The 22098-nt window shown below is 44.1% G+C and overlaps 2 protein-coding genes across 8 annotated transcripts in view; one reads left to right on the top strand and one right to left on the bottom strand.

Annotated features, from left to right (window-relative positions):
* Positions 1-22098, bottom strand: part of SH3KBP1 (SH3 domain containing kinase binding protein 1) — a 352368-nt gene that overhangs the window by 123614 nt on the left and 206656 nt on the right. Inside the window, exon 1 of one of the 7 annotated variants that reach the window (XM_061627266.1) lies at positions 1873-1999. The exons of the other annotated variants lie outside the window; for them this stretch is intronic. Coding sequence (XP_061483250.1) covers positions 1873-1884 — 12 coding nt within the window. The 5' untranslated portion in view covers positions 1885-1999. Of the gene's footprint in view, positions 1-1872; positions 2000-22098 lie in introns of those variants that run through there. 7 annotated transcript variants of the gene reach the window in all.
* LOC133385048 (uncharacterized) lies at positions 1622-5111 on the top strand. Its single transcript, XM_061627267.1, has 2 exons — positions 1622-2282; positions 2679-5111. The coding sequence occupies exon 2, from the start codon at positions 3995-3997 to the stop codon at positions 4619-4621; it is 627 nt and encodes a 208-aa protein (XP_061483251.1). The 5' UTR covers positions 1622-2282; positions 2679-3994; the 3' UTR covers positions 4622-5111.

Raw genomic sequence — 22098 nt, forward strand, 5'->3', positions numbered from 1 at the left:
AGACAATGTCTTACAATACTTCTCTGCAATTTACATCTTGACTGAGACACAGGTCTAGACAACTAAAAAGAAGTAAAATAAAATATTAAACAGAAACTTCAAAACAAAACATTTTAAAATGCATTCAACAAATATGACAGATCAGCAGCTATATAACACATCCCATGTATCACTGGCACATTCATTCATCTCTTTCATTATGCTTGCACTCAAACACACATACACTTCTTCCTTTCTATTTGCTTATCCCCTCCCTCCAGTACAATTTCCTCCTCTCCTCATAACTCCCTGCCTGTGAGATTTTTGTGTGCACTTAGTTTTTTAAATAAAAATAAAATAAACTAACATCTGTGTAAATATGTAACAATAATGAACGGTAAAAAAGGAAACAGGCAGCCCACACATTTTCCAGACTCATCCAAGGGTCAGCTTCCTCTACAAGCTATGAAAACAAATAAAGACTGACAGGAATTTGTCAGCTGCTCTGAAATATGGAATACAAACTACAGATGTCTAAGAAGGTGATCTTAATATTTCTCTGTACCATGTTTACAAAGAGAATGATAAGGGAGGAGTTGGTCTGTTGTGCAGGGACCTGAATCTTCACTTTGTGGCCATATTGGGCGTTAATGGCCAAATCTGAAAACTGTAGCAGGGAGCCACCTGCACAACCATTACAAATTTTCATTTGAGCAGGACCCTTTCCCACATCACTGCAGTGAGAATGAAGCCCTCAACCCAATGTTTCTAAACACAATCCACCCAGAACTTTTGCATAGACCTCTTTGAAATAATGGGAGACGGCAAAAGCATAGGCACTTATCTTCACTCGAACAGGGCTTGCCTGTAGAAGAAGTTCCAGGTAAATTGAATCCATTGTAGTTACTGAATAGCAGTGTTTAATTTAATAAAACAACAATGAGTGCATGTTAAGTTGCTTTTAATTAATGCATTTAAAATTATGTTCAAAATACTGCAGACATTTCAGTGAACTACTGTCTTTCCATCTATCTCTTTCTTGTTCTCTTTTGTTCCCTTCCATACAGGAAGAGGACAGACACATGGCACATCGCAAGCTGAAAAGTCTACTTGAGCTTTGTAGCTTCCTTTAATTTTTCAAAAAGAGGTCAAGAGGCTAACTGCTTTTTAAAAATATTGAGAGAATTAGAAATGCATAGATACACCAATAGATTACCGAACTGGCAACTAATACAGTTTGCAACTTAATTTGCTGTTTTGTACAATTGCACAAACTGTCAACATTTCAAAAATGAAATTCTGTAATGCATTTCAGATGTAAGTCTAATCATGTATTATTTTTTAAAAATACAAGGATCTTTTAACCAAAAATAACAACCCAGAAATCAATTTTCTGGAAGAGATCAAGAACAAATAAGGTATTTTGAAACTGGACTTGCTTCCCTATCCTTAAAAAAAAAAAATCAAATAAGCATGTGAAGTCTGTAGAAAGAGATTTTCTAGATTTTCTGTAGATAGTACAAGTTAATTGAATAACAAGTTTAAAGGCAGTTTTAAAAAAATCACACTAAACTGATATAAAACATCTGTGTAAGTTTACTGACCAAAGCAGGGAGGGGTGGGGGAGAGGCAGCTACAGAGTTTCATGGCAACTTCTGCCTTTGCAGAGGAATCACTTATTTTAATAGGTTACGTATTACTTCACAAACACAGATGGAGCTGCTTTCCATTTTAAGGCTTCAGTGAGAAGTCTCTCACTTCTAACACATCATTTTAATGCCATGATATAGTCAGGTAAAGGCCCTAGTTGTGAAACATCTGTGTTCTACATTATATGAGTTAGAACACAGTTGCAAATACAAGCAAAAAAGAAGTCCTTAAAAAAAGACATACCTCTTCTCCCATTGTGAAGTAAAACTGCCTTCCTAGAGATTATAGTAAGCGTTCAAGAGCAGCTAGAGTCCTCCCACTTCCTTGGAAGTGCTGAGCTCACTAAGTCTAGGAGACCAAGCCTAAAACTGAGTCACACTTTAAAGCCAATATGAGCTATGAGGAAACAAAGCTTGCATTTGTTTATTTCACAGGAAACCTGGAACTTCTTGCAGTTTGGGTTACATCAGGGTAGTGGTTTTTTCTCCTTACCAGAGAGAGAGAGAGAGAGAGAGAGAGAGAGAGAGAGAGAGAGAGAGAGAGAGAGAACTTGGACTTCTTCTGACAACATATACAGAGAAGCAGAACAGACAACATGAGCACAGAGGATACCATTATTTTCTGAATTCCTGAGAGAATACTTCTAAACAAAGGTATTCAAAAAAAGTCCAGAATAGAATTTCTTATATTAATTTTAGAAAATGTAATAATAAAAACTGATCAAATATATTTGTTCCTTAAAATGTTTTTCTCCTTGTACCGGGGGGAGTGAGGAATTATTTCTCTGGGGAGTGACTCAGAAGAGCCAGGAAGTGGATTACAAGTTTTAATTAAGTAAGCTGTATTGTATACTAGATGACAGATGTGGCTTCTGTAGTGCTACCATAGCAGACAACCAACATCTAAATATTAATGTGTGTATAATGCACTAAAGGTAAGTGTTAGAAGGCCAAATTGATGAAGAAGAATATCCTGATTGAAAACAGACATTTAAATGCATGCAACAATAATTTCATCAGTGCTCCCAATCATATTTGTTTATGTCCTAGGAAAGGGAACACTGAAAATATAACAAACAGAAATAATGACAACCCTGGAGTGATTTGTCACACAGACACACACTGAGCACCTCCAGCATCAATATGCTCAGCTGAAAATCATGCAGTGGAACAGGTTCAGATTTGACTCATGCAGGGCAAGATGCCACCCACACTGAGTCACCAAACCCAGTTTCCTAAAAGATGAGTTTCAATTCAAGCCACTGATGGAATACACTATCTGGAAACAGTAAAACATAGTCATCCAGTTTTCCAACAGCTTATTCTTAAACTGCACAACATTTTCTCGACTCCAAATGCTTGAAGAACTCCACTGGATAAGAGTGCCAGTCTTGGATTAGGTACACTTTCTGAAACATGTTAACACTCAGCTCCAACAACAACCCAGTAGGATAGCTCACTTGCACCAGGTGACGTATCCTGTTGCTCTGATTCTCATCCCCCACTTATTTGTCACCTAGGATAAGGGGTGTAGGATTCCCACTGCCTTATAGTGGTCTACTAGGGAGCAGGGGGACTTCCGGGAAGGGTGACTTTGCTTGTGCCTGCTTTTGAGACGAGCTCTCGTCTCAGAAGAAGCTTTTTCAGTTTTAAAATCAGTCAGAACGTTCTTTTTGACTGGTAAAGATTTTCTCCCGGGCAGGGAGAAACGTAGAGATTAACCACAAAAGCCTGTTTTTGTTGGGAGGACTGGATTTCATTAATTTATGAGAGAAGGTTCAGCCAGCAAATGCCGGACGGACTTCCAACAAGCTCTAACTGATTAAGCGACACGTTTATCTTTTCTTCAAAGAAAAACGGACTTTAACAGGCAAGCATCCTTCTTTCTATTTTTTTTTCACTTGGTTTAAATCGTTGCAGCAAAAAGAGATTTGTCAATGAATCAGCTATAAAGAATTTCTGGGTGAGTTATAACTCTTCTCTTTTATTCACGAAATTAAGGAGGAAAGAAATTGAAAAAGCTTATCTTTGTTTTTATTGCAAAAAGCTGGCCTGGAAGTGCATTCTAAAGATACAAACAGAAGAGGGATTTCTATTTCGAGGAGGGAAAAAAAATAAATAAATTTGATTTATGAACTTTGGAGTATTATATGTCCGGGACTATTTTCTTTTTGTTCTATTTCATTTTGACGAATCTACTTGTTCACGATGCCACTAACTGTTTTGAAGCTGGGAACTAAATTTGTTTTGTATTCCTGAATAAATAAGAGATAAGGCAGGCTGTACTGTCTACACTGTGATGTCATCAAGCCTGGAATATTAACCCAATTGTGGCTGAAATAATTTTTGTTTTTGTGGTTTTAAGAATGGCAATCAGGAAAGTGGCTGAGACCATGGAAGAAATTATGTTTCAGAAAATAATGGATGAGATTGAGATAACGAAACAAACCCTGAGACAGGGTAGACAGGAGATGAAAATTGAATTAGGCAAAATGACGCAGGAGCTTAAAGAAATAGGGGATCTTGTGAGAGAGGAGATTGATGAGATTAGAGATGAGAAAAGAAAAATTAAAGGGAAGATACAAGCCCTGGAGATTGGAACAAATGTGGAATTGGAAAAAGATCTGGAGTTTATGGATATTAGAAACAAAGTTTACTGTTTGGAATTCAACGTTGTCTCTGAAGAAATTAATGAAGATATTAGAGATAAAGTTATCAATGGCTTGGATAATTTTCTGGACTGGAATGATGTGATGGAGCTTGACATAGAAAAAATCTATGGAATTAACTACAGATATGTGACAATGGAAAAATTATCAAGAGATGAGTCAGTGCATTTTGTAAAAAAGAAGAACAGAGATATGACTTTACAACAATATTTCAGCAACATATTCAGAATTGATGGCAAGGAAATATTTGTGATAAAGGAAATTCCCATCAGACTCTTATTATATGACTATGGCTATGACAGCAAGATTAATATGGGATACTGATAATGGAAGAATGGATACTGAAATTACTGGACTGAACAGGACTATTGAAGATGGAAGATGGAATTAATATTGATAATGGAAGAATGGCTATTGAAATAATTGGATCTAACAGGTTTGATGAGATGGATTAATCTATATGTTTATTTGGACTATGGCTATGACAACAAGATTATTATGGGATACTGATAATGGAAGAATGGCTACTGAAATTACTGCACTTAACAGGATTATTGATAATGGAAGAATGGCTACTGAAATTACTGGACTTAACAGGATTATTGAAGATGGAAGATGGAATTAACGTTGATAATGGAAGAATGGCTATTGAAATTATTGGACCTAACAGATTTGAACGAGATGGATTAATCGACATGTTTATTTGGAGAAAAATTGAAAGATATATCTCTCAAGGAATTGAAACCTCTCTTTGACTTTTTGTGGAAAGAATAAAGTAATGTTTATGAGATTTGATGATTAATTAAGATAACTACTGGAGGAAAGTGATTTTATAATATAATTTAAGAGACAGGATTGTTATATATTGTAGACCTATAACTGATCTGCGACAAATCGGAAGTCAACATTTTATTTTATTGTTTAATTATTTTTGTTTTGTTTTGTTTTTTGTCTTTGAAAATTTGAATAAAAATTAATGATAAAAAAAAAAACACTCAGCTCCAACAACAACCCAGTAGGATAGCTCACTTGCACCAGGTGACGTATCCTGTTTCTCTGATTCTCATCCCCCACTTATTTGTCACCTAGGATAAGGGGTGTAGGATTCCCACTGCCTTATAGTTGTCTACTAGGTTGCAGGGGGACTCCAGATGAATTCTAGTTCTCCTGCTTGCAATTTCAGCCCTTCACCTCTCCTGTTCTCCCAGGCACATTAAACCAGTAGCATAGACACAACAGTGAAAACAACATGGGGGGAACTAACAACCCTTCAGTGGGTCCAGAAACCAGTACAGCCCAGAAATTCAGTTAAGAAGGTTATTTAGGAAAGTGGGAGAAACAGTGAGTAGGTGTGCAGTCAAAAGAAAAACACAACACTAAACCAGAATACTGGTCTATCTCAGCAGTGGGAAACCTCCAGTCTGTGCAAGTGCTGATCCTCAGGGCTTCTGTGTATGAACAACTGATCTTTGGAGCTTGCATAGTAAGGTACACAACACTGTGCAAGCTCTGATGATCAGCTGATTGTCAGGGCTTCTGTGCACAGCACTATGTAAAAATAGGTTACATGACTTCACTGTGATGTCCATGTGATTGACAGTTGGGTGGCCTGCCTACCTGTCAGACACGGCCTATGGGGCTGAGAGATGAGGATCTTGCCTACTAACTGGATCCAATTCCCCACCCCTGGTCTATGAAATCCTATACCAGATAATCCTATATCACAACATCTCTACTGTTGGTAGCCTTTGGAGTGGTTGTAAGATGAGGGGCAAATGAATACAGAAACCATATCAATAGCTATATCCACATGATCCTTTGTGCCCAGGTGGCTTTGACTGACACATTGCTAGTCCTAGCCAATCACATGCACTTCAGGGAAGTGAATTCCCTTTAGGAATTCACCTTTGGGAAACTGGGGAATGGATCACTCAAAAGAATTGCCTTCTGCTGAAATTGTACAGCTTCCCTGCTAGACAGTAAGCTTTCCTCAGCTTGTGTATTGGAGGGAAAACGGATTGTTGGTCTCACCTCAAAGGTGGTTTTCCCAGGTATCATACCATCAGGTGCTTGTAGCATTGATTTGTGTCCAAAGGCAGGAATGTACAAGAGTCAAGACTTCAGCTGCTCCTTCTGGCTTGACCCCAGTCCATTCCAGATGAACTGTACACCGGATCTGTGCATCTCTCTTCAGACAAAAAACTCTCAGCCAGATAATATTATAAGGAGCAGCAAATATAATAATACACATCTTGACTCTGAACAGGAAATATGCACAAATAGTAAAAAACTGTAAAGAACAGTAAAGAACAGCCTTAGCAGTAACATGACTCATGCAGTAAATCTAATGCAGGTAATGTAGTTCAAACTGGATTGAACTGAAACAAGTTGAAGAGTTATTAAACAATAGCAAAAATTATCTCCAAAAAAGACTAGGCATTCTCCCTCAACAGGGAAGGCCCTTGATGGTATGATACATGGGAAAACCACCTTTCAGATGAGACCAACAGTCTGTTTTCCCCAGGTAGCATACTATCAGTTGGTTGGAGGACAGTACCTGTTGCAATCAGAAGCATAACGATTCACTTTGTAGTGCCTAATGAAAGAACTTGGAGCAGCTGTACAGATATCTGCAATTGGAGCATTGGTTGCAAAGGCAGCCATAGAGGCTGCTGACCTAGTTGAATAAGCTGTGATGTTTTGGAGCACTAGAACATTAAGGAACTCACGGACCAGGGTGATTGTCCCAATGTCCTTGAAGGAAAGGATACGAATAGAGATTCTGTCATGTGAATGTCTCTAGTCTTGGCTAGTTAGACTTTAAGGGCTTGACGAACATCTGGAGAATGCAGGCTTTCTCAAGTAGTTCATTGAATGAGGACAGAAGAAGGGTAGGACCGTATCTTGGCTGCAATGGAAGGTGGAGGACACCTCAGGATGAGAAACCCGATCTATTATTAGTAAAATGGAGTCCTGACAGGTGAGGATCAGGCTCCCAGATCAAAAACTCTGCAGGCAGAGGGGATTGCCACAAGGAAGAGCACCTTGAAGGAGAGCAAGTGTAACAGAACAAACCTCAGTTTAGGCCCACTTATCCATGCCAAGACTGACCTTGTGGAAAGAAACATAATGTAACAAGGCCCTGGTAACTCTTATGCCAGAGAGACAGATGGAGACTCAGGCCAGGAATGACCCAGGTACGAATGAGGTAAACCTAGAGAGCCCCCCGAACAACTAATGAATGCCCAGGCTTCTCCACAGGATGAACCGGATTGAAATGAAATGAATTGGGACCAAAGGATGCCCTCTTAGTGAAGGTTGTCCTGGAGACAAAACGTAAGAGATGGCCAAAACCTCCTGATGCAGAGTGTTTAGCCTCAGCCCCATATTCAAACCAGGAAGGTCGTACCCCCTTAGATTTTAGCATGTGTTTTTAAATTGTTTTTCAAAAATGTGTTTTTTAAGTTTGTATATTTGTTTTTAATGTTTTTAATTGTTGTAAACCACCCAGAGAGCTTCGGCTATGGGGCGGTATACAAATGCAATAAATAATAATAAGAAGAAGAAGAAGAAGAAGAAAAAGAAGAAAAAGAAGAACACTTAGAAGGCATGACCCATGAACTCTGGTAGATCTGGAGCCTGGAAGACAGGACTGTAGTGATGATCGCCCTGAAAGAAAGCCCCCCAACGACTTGACTGCCATTGCTGAAAAGATCAGACTCTGGAAGGTTGCCTGTGATGGAAGACCTGGCCTCGTTGGCAATCCCCTTGAATCCATGATGGACAGACTCAGAAAAACTAAATATCATGGCCAGTGAGGTCAGTACAAGATGGGAATTCAGTCCGTGCCACCAGGAGTAAAGGAGCCCAGGTGTAGAGCAGACTGCCGGAAAAGCATTGACTACCTCTGCTTCCATTTTGAGTCAACTAGTGAAAAAGCAGGGAAAGCTGAATGTTGTGAATCAAGATGAAAAGATTAGCAGAAGGAGGACCCAAACCTACAAGCAACTGGTGGAGACCTTGTAATGGAGTTTGCACTTCCATGGCCCCACTCGTTGCCTGCTAACCTGGACCACTTCCAATTCCATGTTGCTGGTGAGATGCTCTGCCCTGAAGGGGCGTAGGGACACCTGGCCCAAAGGACTCGTCAACAGACTACCCCCACAGAGGGATAAGCCAAGTAAAGAGCAGACCGATGTCTGTGCTTTATGTCAAGCTTGAGGCCCAGTGAAATGATTTCTCTGAGCAGCATAACTTTCTTGGAGAAGACCGTGTGCGACCAGATTGTGTTAAGTAGATTTGCAGAGACATGTCAGGCATGTTAAGATGGGACCATGCACACCAAGATTGTGGCAATCATGTCTCCTAAAAAAACAGCATTCTCAGAAGCGCCAGTGAATCGACAGACCAGAGGACCAGTGAATTGATCAGCCGGGTCTTTTAGGCTCATTGGTCCCTGGGATGTTCAATCAAGCCTGACTAGGATGCAAAAGAGGATCTTAAAAGCAGCATGGCTAGATGCACTGGAGATGCCATGGGGGAGGAAACCGGAGATGCCATGGTGTTGGTGGCATCCATAGGCAGGAAAAACAGCAGAATTGCTGGGAGTAGGTTGGCTCACACACGTGACCTCCCCAGTCCTTTCATGACAAGTTAAACACGGTGGCCCCAGCTGCATGCTAGCTTGAATAGTTGACGACCTACTCCCTTGAATAACGTAAGAATTAGCTCATGGAAAACACCATATAATCTAAAAATAAACGGTACTGAGGAAAAAGGGTTCCTGCTAGGAGGAAGGACGTGATATAAATCAAATAATAAATAAAAATTATAAATAAAAACATCACAAGATATGGCAACATATCAAGGAATTGCCACAACTACAGTAAGTACAGCAACAAAGCAAAAGGATTGACACAGATAAGTAGTGCTGAAGAGCAAATCAATGTATTTGTTTAGTTTTTTCTTTTTCTTTTTTTTCTTTAAAAAAAACAAGGCAAGGCAAAAGCCCTCATAGTTTAAAAGGCCAGGTAAATATTCCTAGAGCCACACAGAGATGGGTCTTGATGGACTATGATCCAGGAGAAATTTATTTCAGGTAAGGACCAAAGTCCTCTTCTCCCGCAGTTCCCACCGAGAATAGGGAGGGCAATGTGGCCCAGAGTTTATGAACATAATGCAAAACACATCGGCCTAAGGTAGCTCCGGCCGAAGCATAAGAATCCATCTTATGGGCTGATGTCTCTGCATTCGCTCCAGGTGACGAACCTTCGCCACGTAGAGCTGTAGATTCGTTTTGTGGAGAGGTGGTGTGAAGCCGAAATGGCAGATATAACCTCCTGTGACAGGCCTGCTTCCCCTAGACAGTGCTCCACAACTGCCAGGCTGTCAGTTTCAGCCAAGCTAGGTCCGGATATTGAATCAGTCCTTGAGTTCCAGGCAAGACTGAAATGTCCAAGGGGAACTGATTGACAGGCAGATTAGCTCCGAAAACCATGGGTGGCGTGGCCAGTAGGGTGCTATTATAACTATTTCCGCATGTTCCTCCCTCAGCTTTTTAAAGGTGTGGGCTATCAGAGGAGTTGGTGGAAAGGCGTACAGGAGACCTGGGGGCCAGGTGGCTGAGATTGCATCTACTGCCTCTGCCTCGCTCGATGGATAACAGGCAAGAACCGGGGAAGCTGGTGGTTGACGGGAGACGTGAAAAGGTCTAGGCTCATGTTGTCAAACCTGCACTGTAGTTGAGCAAACGCCGCCGGATGCAGTCTCCACTCCCTTGCTTGAAGTCGCTGTCAACTCAGCCAGTCGGCTGTAATATTGATGTCCCCTCTGAGATGTTCTGCTGACACCGAGTCCACATGGAGTTCCGCCCATGCGAGGAGATGGGCAGCCTCCTACTGGAGGCTCCATGACCGCATCCCTCCTTGTTTGTTGACATGGGCCTTCATACAGACGTTGGTTTGAACCAGGATGTGGCGAAGCTGGAGTTTTGGGATGAAGTGCTGGATGGCCAATCTGGCTGCTCTGAGTTCCAGCCAACTGATGCTGTGCTGTGACTCTTCTGTTGACCACTGTCCCTGGACACATAGGGAGCAACAATGTGCGCCCACCCTGAGAGACTTGGATGTGTCGTAATCACCACCTGTGACGGATCCCAGAAGGAAATGCCCCTTTGGAGGTTGGTGAGGCCATCCACCATACAAATGAATCTCAGAGATGACTGGGAAGGTGTAGCTGACTGTGTTTGCAGGCCATGATGTCCTGCTGATGGGGGAGCAGGAACGACTGCAGTGGGTGGGAATGATGGCATGCCCATGAAACTGTCTGGATCGCAGATATAAAAAGACCAAGAGCCTTGGCAAGGGTCATGAGACCTGCTGAGGTGGAATTGATTAGTGTCCTTGTGATCAACTCCAGATTTTCCACCCTTTCTGGAGACAAACAAATCATGGCCTCTTGGGTGTCAAGAATTGCCCACAAATGCTGAAGATGTCGCGTTGGAACCAGGTGACTGTTGCAGTTGATGAGAAAACTGTGGGACGTCAGGACCTGTAGAGTGAGACAAATGCCCTGTTCTGCTTGAAGGAAAGTCTCTGCCCAGATTAACAGATCGTTGAGATAAGGATAAAGGTGGATGCCTTGGTAACAGAGGTAGGTTACCAGGGCTACCATTATCTTCCCAAGGAGGGAAAACCCGAGGAGGGATGACAGACCAAAGGGCATTGCACGGTATTGATAGTGCTGATGGTCGTATGAGAAATGGAGGTATTGTCTGTGTTGAGAATGAACAGGCACATGTAAGTAGGCCTCCTGGAGATCTACCGATGCCAGCTAATCGTTTTGACAGAGAGCCTCCCTGGTGGATGACCCCATCCTGAACTTCAAGTATCGGACAAACTGGTTCAGAAACTTCAAATCTAAAATTGCTCTCCAGGTTGTCTTGTTGTATTTCGGCACAACGAAGGAAATGGAGAAGATTCCTGAGAATGATTCTTTGACAGGTATCGCCTCTATCGCTCAGATTTGAAGAAGGCGGAGAACAGCATGCATCAACACCCGGCATTTTTCAGGACAACTGGAGACAGGAGAGGGAAGAAAATGATTTGAAGGAAGGCTTTCCAGCTCTATTGTATACCCTACCGAATGGCTTGCTGCACCCACAAATCTGTAGTGATGCAGTCCCAGTTTTGAGAGAAGCAAAGAAGCCAAGCCCCCATCAGAAGAGGCTCTGCGCTAGAACTGTCGAGAGGAATGTTGAGGCCTGCTGCTCTTGGCTGTGCAGGATGCTGAAGAAAATCTGTTTCCAACCTGCAAATTGGATTATCTGAAAAAACGCTTTCTAGCCCAATTGTGCTGACCAGATTGCAATTTTTGACCTCTTCCTGACAATCGATAAGACCGAAAGGGCTGGAACAACTGGAAGGATGGCTGAAATGAGTGAAAATAGGACTGGTAGGGAGAATATCAGCAAAAAGGTCTACGCTCATCCCAGCACAAGGTGGCCAAAAACAGTTTCTGTTTTTCCTTCGGGTCCACTAGGACCTCCTGGAGGGCCTGTTCTCTGAACAGCTTCAGACCCACATATGGAGTAGTCAACAAGTTGACCCGTGCCCTGGATCTGTGTCCCAATGACGTAGCCACAAAGTGCGCCGTGCCACAATCTGCATCATTATGGCCCTTGTGGAAAACTATACTACATCCAAAGTGGCATCTGACACAAAAGCAGCTGCCCTGTGAAGCTTTAAGAAAGTCTTGTAGAGTCTATTGGGGTCACTGTTAAGATCTTGCGATGCTGGATCTAAAAGATCATTCAGCCAGACCAATGAGGCCCGTGAAAAAATCGACGACACCCAAGAAGCTCTGGCGGCAACAGCAACTGCCTCATGGGTCTTACGGAGGGAAAAGTCCAGACAAGGCTATGACATGTCCTTGAACTGAGCCTCAGCTTCCTTGGGCAACAAGGAATGGAAAACCAAAGCCGATATGGGCCCATCTATGCCGGGAACTTTCAGTAGATCCATGAACCCAGGTTCCAGAACGTAGTAGAGTGCAGCCAGTGCGGTGGCGGTGGCGTCTGGTCTGAAGAGGAGCTTGCCATTCAGCTTGGGCTACTGCTTTGAATGTATGAGGCACTGGAATAGACACCACCTTGAGTTTGGGAATCTTCAGAACTGAGGCTCCTCTGGAAGGGGCCGGAGGTAGGTCTGGCGATGGAGAGTTAATGTCCAGCGCTGCTAACGACTTGCACAGAAAAGGTAAGAAGTGATCAGTCTGGAACAGTCTGTAGGAGGTGGAAGTGGCAGAAGAGGATGGATCCTCCATCACCGAACCTGCACACTCCTCATCCTTGCACTTGGGGTCTACAAATGGATCCAAGGGGTCTGTGTGTGACCTGCTAGCTACTCGGCCCCTGGATGCTGCAAAAAGGTTCAGGAGATGAAGTGTCATCTTCCTCTGAAGAGTGTCCCATAAATTCCCTAGGCAGTGGCTGATTAAAGTCTCCCACAGTTGTGATGTGCGCTGAGGGAGCCGCCCTGCAGCCGTGAACTGAGTCAAGATGGGAACCAGCAGCTCTTTAGACAGGACCCCAATGAGGGCCTCCCTGATATGGGATAGGGCCCCAGGCGTGAGCTGGAACGGCACTGGAGCCTCCATTCCTGAGTGATGGGGAGGCTGGGTAGATTGGGAAGGTTGAGGTTGGAAATCTCCCCATTGGCAATTCCCTCTATGTCATTATCTGATGAGGAATCAGGTGCTGGCATGAAGTTTGCGTCTGTAGCAAGCTCGTCCTCTGAAAGGGATTCCTGAGTGTGCCTCTCTACAGGGTTGTGGTGAGGGTTATCATGAAAGACAGAGGCCCTGTGGTGGACCTTAAAGCTCTCAGAGCGCTGGCGGTGGCTTCTATGGCTTTTAGTGCTAACTACTCGCTTGGAACTGGTCATATTTGGCTGTCCCTGAGTCCCCTGATGGTTGAACCTGACTCCGCTGAGAAAACAGCCGTCCCTGAGCAAGGAACAACCACAGGCTTCTTGTTAGTGGGGGCTGCCAAGGGAAGCTTCCAAAATGGTGGTCGTACTTTTTTTTTGGCAGGAACTGGAGAAGCTGCTGAGGTGGGAGGATCTGGTGCTCCCGCATTGTGAACTGAACCCCCTGCCCTTGCTCTGCTGCTTGATGTTTAGATTTCTTCAGCGCCTTATGAGGCACTGCCTGGGCCCAATCGCCATACGCTACAGTGCTGGGGGGAGTGCATGCCGGCAACGCGGGCTCCAGGGATGAAGTGGGCGGAGACATAAAAGCTACAGCTGGAACACCTGCAGAGGGTGTGGGTTGCTTACATTGAGGTGAGATGTCAATGGTAGCCATCGCTCTCTCTCTCACGCACTCACGCCTTTCTGGGGTGTGGAGAAACCAGAGTTTGTGAAGCACCTCTCTCACACACACACCTTTCTGGGGTGCGGGGTGTGTGACAAATGGCTCTGATTCAGCCAGACTAGGTTCTAATTGCCAGATGCTACAAGTCCCTCTTCTGTGCTCCGACCAGATGGAGGAAGGACGAAAGTGGGGGCGGGGATGAAAAGGCAAGGGCTGACAAACTTTTTTTTTTTACACAGACTAAGGAGACGAAAACGCTTACCATGAAGTGAGGAACAGAACAAACAGTGAAAAAACAGAGGAAATAACCCGAAAGATAAGAATAACAGTGATCAGAGAGAGAAAAAATCAACCGCCTAGGAGGATGAGGCTGGAAAGAACTGGGGAGGTCACATGTGTGAGCCGACCTACTCCCATCAATTCTGATCTTTTTCCTGCCTATGGACGCTAAGTGGAGCCCATTACCCACTTGATAGACTATCATCCAGGGAGAAATGGCTGCAGCTGTTCAGAGGAACAGACTGGAGCTTTGAGCTGGAGCTCATGGGGCAATTCACATACCTTCATTACACTGAAGCTCCCAAGAGAAGCTATCACATTATTCTACTGTTGCCTCTGTAAATGGCCTGCTGCTGTTCAGGCCTTGGGAGAACTGGAGCTTGAGCTGAGGCTCAAGAGGCAATTCATATGCCCTCACTACACTGAGGTCCCCTGGAGGAGCCACCAGGTTATTCTACTGCTGCCTCTAGAAATGGCCTGCTGCTGTTCAGGCCTTGGGAGAACTGGAGTTTTGAGATGAAGCTCATGAGGCAATCCATATGCCTTTACTACACAGAATCCCCTTAAAGGAGCCACCACATTATTCTACTGTTGCCCCTGGAAACGGCCTGCTGCTGTTGAAGCCTAGGGAGAAAGGTAATCAGGGCTCTTAGAAATATTGAACCTGCTGTTCTTGTGCCTCCAATAAAAAAAGGCAGAAATAATTCTTAGTTGAGGATTACACCATATCTCTACCCAATGGTTCTGAAGGGTAAAGCTAGGTCCTTTCCATAGTCACTACACAGACTGGGACCAAGTGAAAACAGAGGTACCATAAAAAATATATCTCTGCCCAAGGGTTCTGAACGGAAAACCTAGGCCCTTTCCACAGTCACTGGACAGACTACGATCAAGTGGAAACAGAGGTACTATAAAAATGGCAGGAAACCTCTTCAGCAGAGGCCTATGCCAAATCTGTGCCCAAGGATTCCGAGAAGCAAGGCTAGGCCCTTTCCCCAGGGTTCTGAGTGGAAAAGCTAAGCCCTTTCCACAGTCACTGGACAGACTAGGACCAAGTGGAAAACAGAGGTACCATAAAAATGGTGGGAAACCTCAGGAGAGGCCTATGCGGTATCTCTGCCCAGAGATTCTGAGTAGCAAAGATAGGCCCTTTCCCCAGGGTTCTGAGTGAAAAAGCTAAGCCCTTTCCACAGTCACTGGACAGACTAGGACCCAAACCGCAGCGGAGAGTGATAAAGCACTGCCAATTTCTCTCAACCACAAATAGCGTCCACACCAAACATTGCTGCTGTGATGCAATTTCTGAGGAGGAATACTTGGAAGGCCTAAGTTTGGCTGCCTTGCTTACCTTAGGGCCTGAGATGACCAAGGTATTACACATAAGAAGAACTGACCACATAAGGCGAAGCCCAAATTTCAGTTCAACATTCCTCCCAGTGGAATCGGGCTGTGAGATTGATGGAACTGATGGCCCCTGAGATGGCTGCTGCTGTTGCTGTATATCACTATACATAAAAACAGCACACAACGGCCCAGCCATGGTTACACACACACAGTAAAGGGGAGTGGTACCAGGCATTATATGGATAGATTCCTGATTAATCTGAACAGACAAGACAAGATGGCGACTGAGGCGGATGCTCAGCAGGGAGCTCCGCACTTCATCTTTTAAAAACTTTAATGCCATCAATACCATCATTGCCATCTGCCTATCTGTCTGCCTGTTACTACGGGCTGGTTATTGCTGCATACCTGGGGCCATTGTCGCTGCCGTTGCCCGCTGTTGTCGTCGTTGCAGGCTGTGCTACCTGGGGCGGTGTCATGGCCTTGTTTTGCCGCTGCTGCCCGCCTGTGCACGGGCGTCGTCGTCGTCGCTGGGCTGTGCTGCTGTCGCCTCCTGCCCGCTGCTGCTGTCGTGGTCGTGCTGCTGCCTGAGGCGTTGCCATTGCGGCTTTGTTTTGCCACCACCACCGCGGGCCGTGCCGCCGGGGCACCATCGTTGCGGTGGTCGAGCCGCTCCCCGGGATACCATCACGGCGGCTGGGCCGTTGCTTTTCATTGCGGCCTGTGCTGCTGTTGCCGCCGTCGCTTGCCCACCCGTGTGCCATTGCGGACTGTGTCGCTGCCCGGGGCGCCGTTGCTGCGGCTGATGCTGTCGCCGCCGTTGTTGCTGGCCCGCCCGTGTGCGGGCGTCGTGGCCGCCGCCTCTGCCACTGTGGGCTGTGCTGCCGCCCGGGACATCATCACTGCGGCTTGTACTGCCGCCGCCGTCGCCGCCCCCACCGCTATGGGCCGTGTTGCCACTGGAATACCATCGTGGTGGCCGGGCCCGTTGCTCTTCCACTGCTGCCGGGGACTTCGTGCCGCTGTTTGCCCGGACATTTCTCGGTGCGGCTGGGTGCGGTCAGGTGGTTTTTGCCTTGTATGTTTGCTGCCGCTGTTCTGTCGTTGCTTGGGCCGCTTTTGGCCCATTTTGTCGCTCCTGGGCTACCGTTGCAGCGACTCCTGCTGCTGCCGACCGCTGTTGCACTGCCTCCCAGCCTGTTTGGCGCCGTTGGCCTGTTTTGGCTGCGGCACGGTATTTGGACTACTGTTAGTTATTGGTGTGGAAGGAAATTGTATTGGCTTGGGTGGAGCATGCATGGATGTGTGGATGTGCAGCTGGGATGTAATTTATAATTTATATTGATTTTAATTTTATTTTATTTTAATTTTATTATTTTAGTTACTAAGGGGTACGGGGGTGGGTTCATAGACCATTATTGTTTCAGGGAGGGTAGCCTGTTGATGGGCGGGCAGGGATAGAATCATGTGCAAGCCAGGAAGGGATGTGGCAGGGGGAGTCACTTCCGGGTAAGTCGCATTATTCTCTCCTCTGACTTTATCCACTTTTTAAAAAGTCATTTATACATTTACAGCGTCTTTACAGTCCTTGTAGAAATTTAGTGAGTAATTCATCAAGTCTCAGTTGCATCTCCAAAGTTAACTAAGTCCTTTTAAAAGCTTTTATAACAGGGGACACTATTAACTTGCCTGCTGCTGTTAAGCCGTCGCCATTATATTGAATCACTATGACTGCCTCATCGCGTTTTACTACATAATTGGTCGGCGTTAGGTCGTAAACACTCAAATTGATTTATACCAGTTAAATCATCTAGCCTAAAAGTAACAAGGCAATATCAGTCTTTCGATTCCCTGTGCCCCCCGCTATTTTAATTTTGTATTCTCTTGTTACAAACCTCAATTGCTTAACTTATTCCTTCTCCCTTTCCTCCGAAATTTTACACTGATACACCTGGAGGGTGTCAGCATATTTAACAATGACCCCGAGAAATCCGCCCCAGAACAGTGTCACTGGGGAAGACAATACATCCAAATGACTTACACAAACCAAAATCTCCAATTTCTTTACTCCTATCACCAACTTCTCTGCCTCCTCGAAAAATCCTACAACAAATTCACACTTACTTCCGTCGTGTTCTACTCATTATGAATGGTCTGTGGACCGGCAACTTTTTACAAATGCCTGTTTAAAGCCTTCTGTCTCCAAGAATCTGGCAGAGGAACTCCAAGATGCTGGCTTCAAAAACTCGCTGAGTTTGTTCAATGAAAATGAATCGTCTCCATTATCATTTCTTACAATTGACTCGTACCAGCCGCTCCCTGACTCACCACTGCCACCTTCTGTCCATAGAAAAGGAAATACTATGGATCCATTGCCTCTGAGCCCACCTATTCATTCAGCATTGATCGACGAAATAAAACTGATTAAAGACTATATTATAAGAACAAATCAGCTGCTCAACACAGTTGCCCAGATCGTTCGATCACTCTTACCATCTTCTTCGCACCAGAGCTCCTCAAAAGTGACCCCTGAAGACACGTGCAAGAATCTGGAAAACACTAAACAACCAAGGCGAGCTACTAAACTCTCCAAGAAGTCAAAAAACATTAAAAACCAAAAAGTTAACTTCTCCAATAAAATGAATTACAAACCTCTTTTCAAACTTCTCGAGCATCAAAAAGTCAAACCAACTTCTAACCATCCTAAAAAGAAAAAATCTGACAAGGAAACTCTCCCTGATCTTCGGGCTCAGTCCAATCCAGCTACTGCGCTCCCTCAGCTGTCTAAAGCTCCCGAAGAGGGCGAAACAAATAACTCCCAAGTTCAGAATGACCGTGACTTTACGCTGAGGGTTGATACTCAAAATTCTCCTTCACAGTGGAAATTACAATTGCAACCAAATAAGCTGGCAATATCCTACAAATGCAGATCCAATAACACCAGATTGCTGCTTCCCAGCATCTCTTTCCTGGACACTTATTTCAATAAATCCATGGCGACACTTAGACGACGAAATTGTATAAGGTCTATGACAATTCTAGCACAATCATCTCATGAATGTCGCATGGTTATCACTTGCCACTCTAGGGATATGGTCAATCAAATCTTTGAAACAAGGAACCTTCTACCTAAATTTGGCCTTTCAGTCCAAAGATATTATATTAACACAGCCCACCCTATCCCTCTAATGGTTCCACGCCCTCAGCTTAGCTTCACTAACTCCTCAGTGCTACTACTAGAAGATTCCAACATTATCCACGACGACATCAAACGATCTCTCAATGAAAACTACTAGTCCTCAGGAGCAGACTGAACCATTATATCTCAACGAGACCCTCTTTCAGGACCTGGACCCCGAAGAATGCCAACTGGCGGATTTATACCTTACTCTGCCAGAACCTGAAAGACTGGTATTCATTAATAGACTTCGCAATTTGATCTCTCGACTTCAGTTATCTTCACAGCCCAATTCCCTCCCAGAAACCTCTGCCTTACAGCTGGCTGACCACTCTGCCCACTGTAATAATGATAAGGAGTTTATAAATTACAAACCTGCTACTCATTCCCAGTTTGACCTTCATCTTAACACCAGTTCCGTGCGGCCCCCTGCCTCCAACAACTCTAGGATTTCCATCCCGGCTCAAAAATCCAAGCAAAATCGCTTCACAAAGAATGGAGCAATTTTCAATGATGATACCGGCTCAGTCAATATAATTGATGAACTAAATTGACATCCATACCAACCCCCAACTGATGTCTTTTCTGCTAATTCTGCCCGAGCTGACAATGTAACCAACTCTCTAAAATTCATTTCTTGGAACATTGCAGGTTGGAACTCGATGGTAACAGACCCTGAATGGCTTCCATATCTATCTAGATTTGAAATTATTGCCCTACAGGAAACCTGGGCCACTGACAGGCCACACATAAACGGTTTTTCTGCCTTTGATCTTCCTGCCCTGCCCTCTTCGAGTGGTAGAGCGAAAGGAGGCCTGCTGACCCTAATATCATCCTCCATTAACATCAAAATACACCCTATACAGCACCTTGCCCCATTGGCTCTTTCCTTGCTTCTGGAAATAGGTACCCTTTCAATCATTTTTGTTAATGTGTATATTCCTCCCGCCAAGGATTATGCTTCTATTGACCATAACTGGAAATTGTATGATCTCTATATCACAAATCTTGAGAACTCCTACCCCAACGCAAAAATGATAATTTTGGGAGATCTCAATGCAAGAATTGGCCCCAATAATAATGAATTACTTTCCTCGCCTCTCTGGAGAGGCGAAGAATGTGATCACACAGCTTTCTATTACGTAAGGAATTCGAAAGATATGGTCACCAACTATAGTGGAATAAATTTAGCCCGCTTTGTAGCTTCCCATCACATGATTGTCTTAAATGGCCTTAAGAATATCGATGACTGTGCAGAGTTCACATACATCTCTAACCACGGCTGTAGTACAATCGATTATGCCTTAATCTCCCAAAAATTGCTCAGCACGATTGATCGATTCCATATCGGAACAAAACTAGGTAGTGACCATCTCCCCCTGACTGTCATATGCATTATCCCCAAGGGGATTTCCTTGGCCCATAAATACAACCCTATTGAAAACTTTACTTCCTACCGTAAAAGACCTTACTGGACCCTTCCACTAGCTACAAGCATAGGACAATACTTGTCCACACCGACTATGTTAGCTATTCGCTCCTTGCTGATGAACTTAGATTCCCCGGTCGAGACTCTCTTTGCTTATGAATCTCTATCTTCAGCACTAAGTTCCTTCTTAGCCCCCTGGCCCTCAGCAGTCAAATCTAACAACTTCAATTGCCCTAAATGGTTTGACAAGGAATGTCTAGCTTTAAGATGGCGCCTAAGATCCATCTATCTTAATTACCGCAATCAACATCTTATTTCCCTTCCCTCCGAATATTATTCAACCAAGAAATTGTACAGGGCAACTCTTATACGCAAAAAACATCAAGCCCTCAAGGAGGAATGGAACAATCTCATTGCCGCTTCCATGCAAAGCAACCCGGAGAATTTCTGGTCTATTATTAAGAAGGTATTCAGAACTCATGCAATAGCTGTGAATGCTATCCTCCCCCAAACATGGGAAAGTTACTTTGCGTCTCTGTATCGGTCAAAACACCCAACTAACTCAATTAAAAATTTGTCCCCTGAATTTTCCCTTCTTCCGGAGTGGCCTCCTGTCAGCCAAGCCGAAATTAGCGATTTGATTGTTGAACTTAAGAAGGGTAAAGCACCAGGCCTAGACAACATTCCTGCTGAACTTTTGCAAGAAAACCAAGATTGGTGGGCCCCCCTATTAGCAAAACTTTTCACTAACTTTAACAAATCGGGACATTTTCCAATTTCGTGGCAAGAGGCTATCATTATTCCCATTCATAAAAAAGGGGACGTTCAAGACCCTTCTAATTACCATCCGATTAGTCTCCTTTCCATAATTGGAAAGCTATACGCCTCTTATTTGAAAACAAAACTTCAGCTATGGTTGGATGACCAAAATATTCTGGGAATAGAGCAAGTAGGATTTCGGAAAGGTTTCTCCACTCTAAATCACTGTATAATCCTGCAACATCTAGCTGAAAAATACAACAAACGTAACAGACCCGGGCTCCATGCTGCCTTCATAGACTTAAAGGCCGCTTTTGATTCCATACCAAGGGACAAACTTTGGCATAAATTAATAAACACCACTATAGATAGAAGACTTCTTTTTCTGATTTATAAATTGCACCAGAATACTTCCATCCGCGTATGCTGTGGTAAACATGGGGGCCTCTCAAACCCCATACACACATTTTTGGGGGTGAGACAAGGCTGCATTCTAGCCCCTCTCCTTTTTAATTTATATCTTAATGACCTGGCAGATCACTGCCTTGCCAACAACTTCCATATTCCTAAAATCGCTTCCACACCCTGCCCGTTACTACTTTATGCAGACGACGACGTCCTACTACCCTTCACGAAGATTGGCCTTACCCGTATGATAAAGGCGTTTATGTCCTATTGCAATGACAATCAACTAGTCATTAATTTTGAAAAAACCAAAATTTTAGTTTTCATTAACAGCAAAACTCTCCCTGTCTGGACGATTAATGGTCACCAAATAGCACAAGTTGCCTATTACAAATATTTGGGCTTAACTTTTCACGCCTCACTGAGCTGGTCTACTCATATACGGGCAACAGTAATGAAAGCAAGGCACTCCATTAAGACCTTACTTCGTTTTTTCCATCATAAAGGCGGACGCTTCGTCCCAGCTCTGATTAAAATATTTTCATACAAGATTATTCCCCAACTCTTATATGGCGCCCCTGTTTGGATAAATTCCTTAGGTTCCTTTGTTGAAACCATACTTTCCAGTTTCCTCCGTTGTCTTCTAGCCGTGCCCCGTTGTGTCCCTTCAGCGGCCTTAAGACTTGAATGCAGGTTGTCCTCTTTGGAATGTCGAGCATGGATCATGACTTTTAATTTTTGGGCGAAAACTTCATTTAATCTTCCCCAAGGCCTTTTAGCTTCATTCTGGAATGACCCTTACCCCTCTTCCTGGCTAATAACCATAGAAGCCAAATTGCAGAAAATTGGCCTCTCTAAAGTCTATCTGGCCTCCCTGTCCCATAATGATGCAATTACACAGATTTGTACTCGGCTTATGGACACTGACTTTCAAAACTCAATTGCCAATGCTTCCAAAACGTGTTCCCCACTGTTCCTAAACTTACCCCTTGTATCTGGTAAACTCGCCCCATATTTGTATTTTCTCACTACACC

This window comes from Rhineura floridana, chromosome 5, assembly GCF_030035675.1.
Source record: "Rhineura floridana isolate rRhiFlo1 chromosome 5, rRhiFlo1.hap2, whole genome shotgun sequence".
NCBI classification, from domain to species: domain Eukaryota; kingdom Metazoa; phylum Chordata; class Lepidosauria; order Squamata; family Rhineuridae; genus Rhineura; species Rhineura floridana.

What these genes read in the sequence shown, in the direction of transcription:
- LOC133385048 (XM_061627267.1), top strand. Translation starts at nt 3,995, where the DNA reads ATGGCAATCAGGAAAGTGGCTGAGACCATGGAAGAAATTATGTTTCAG.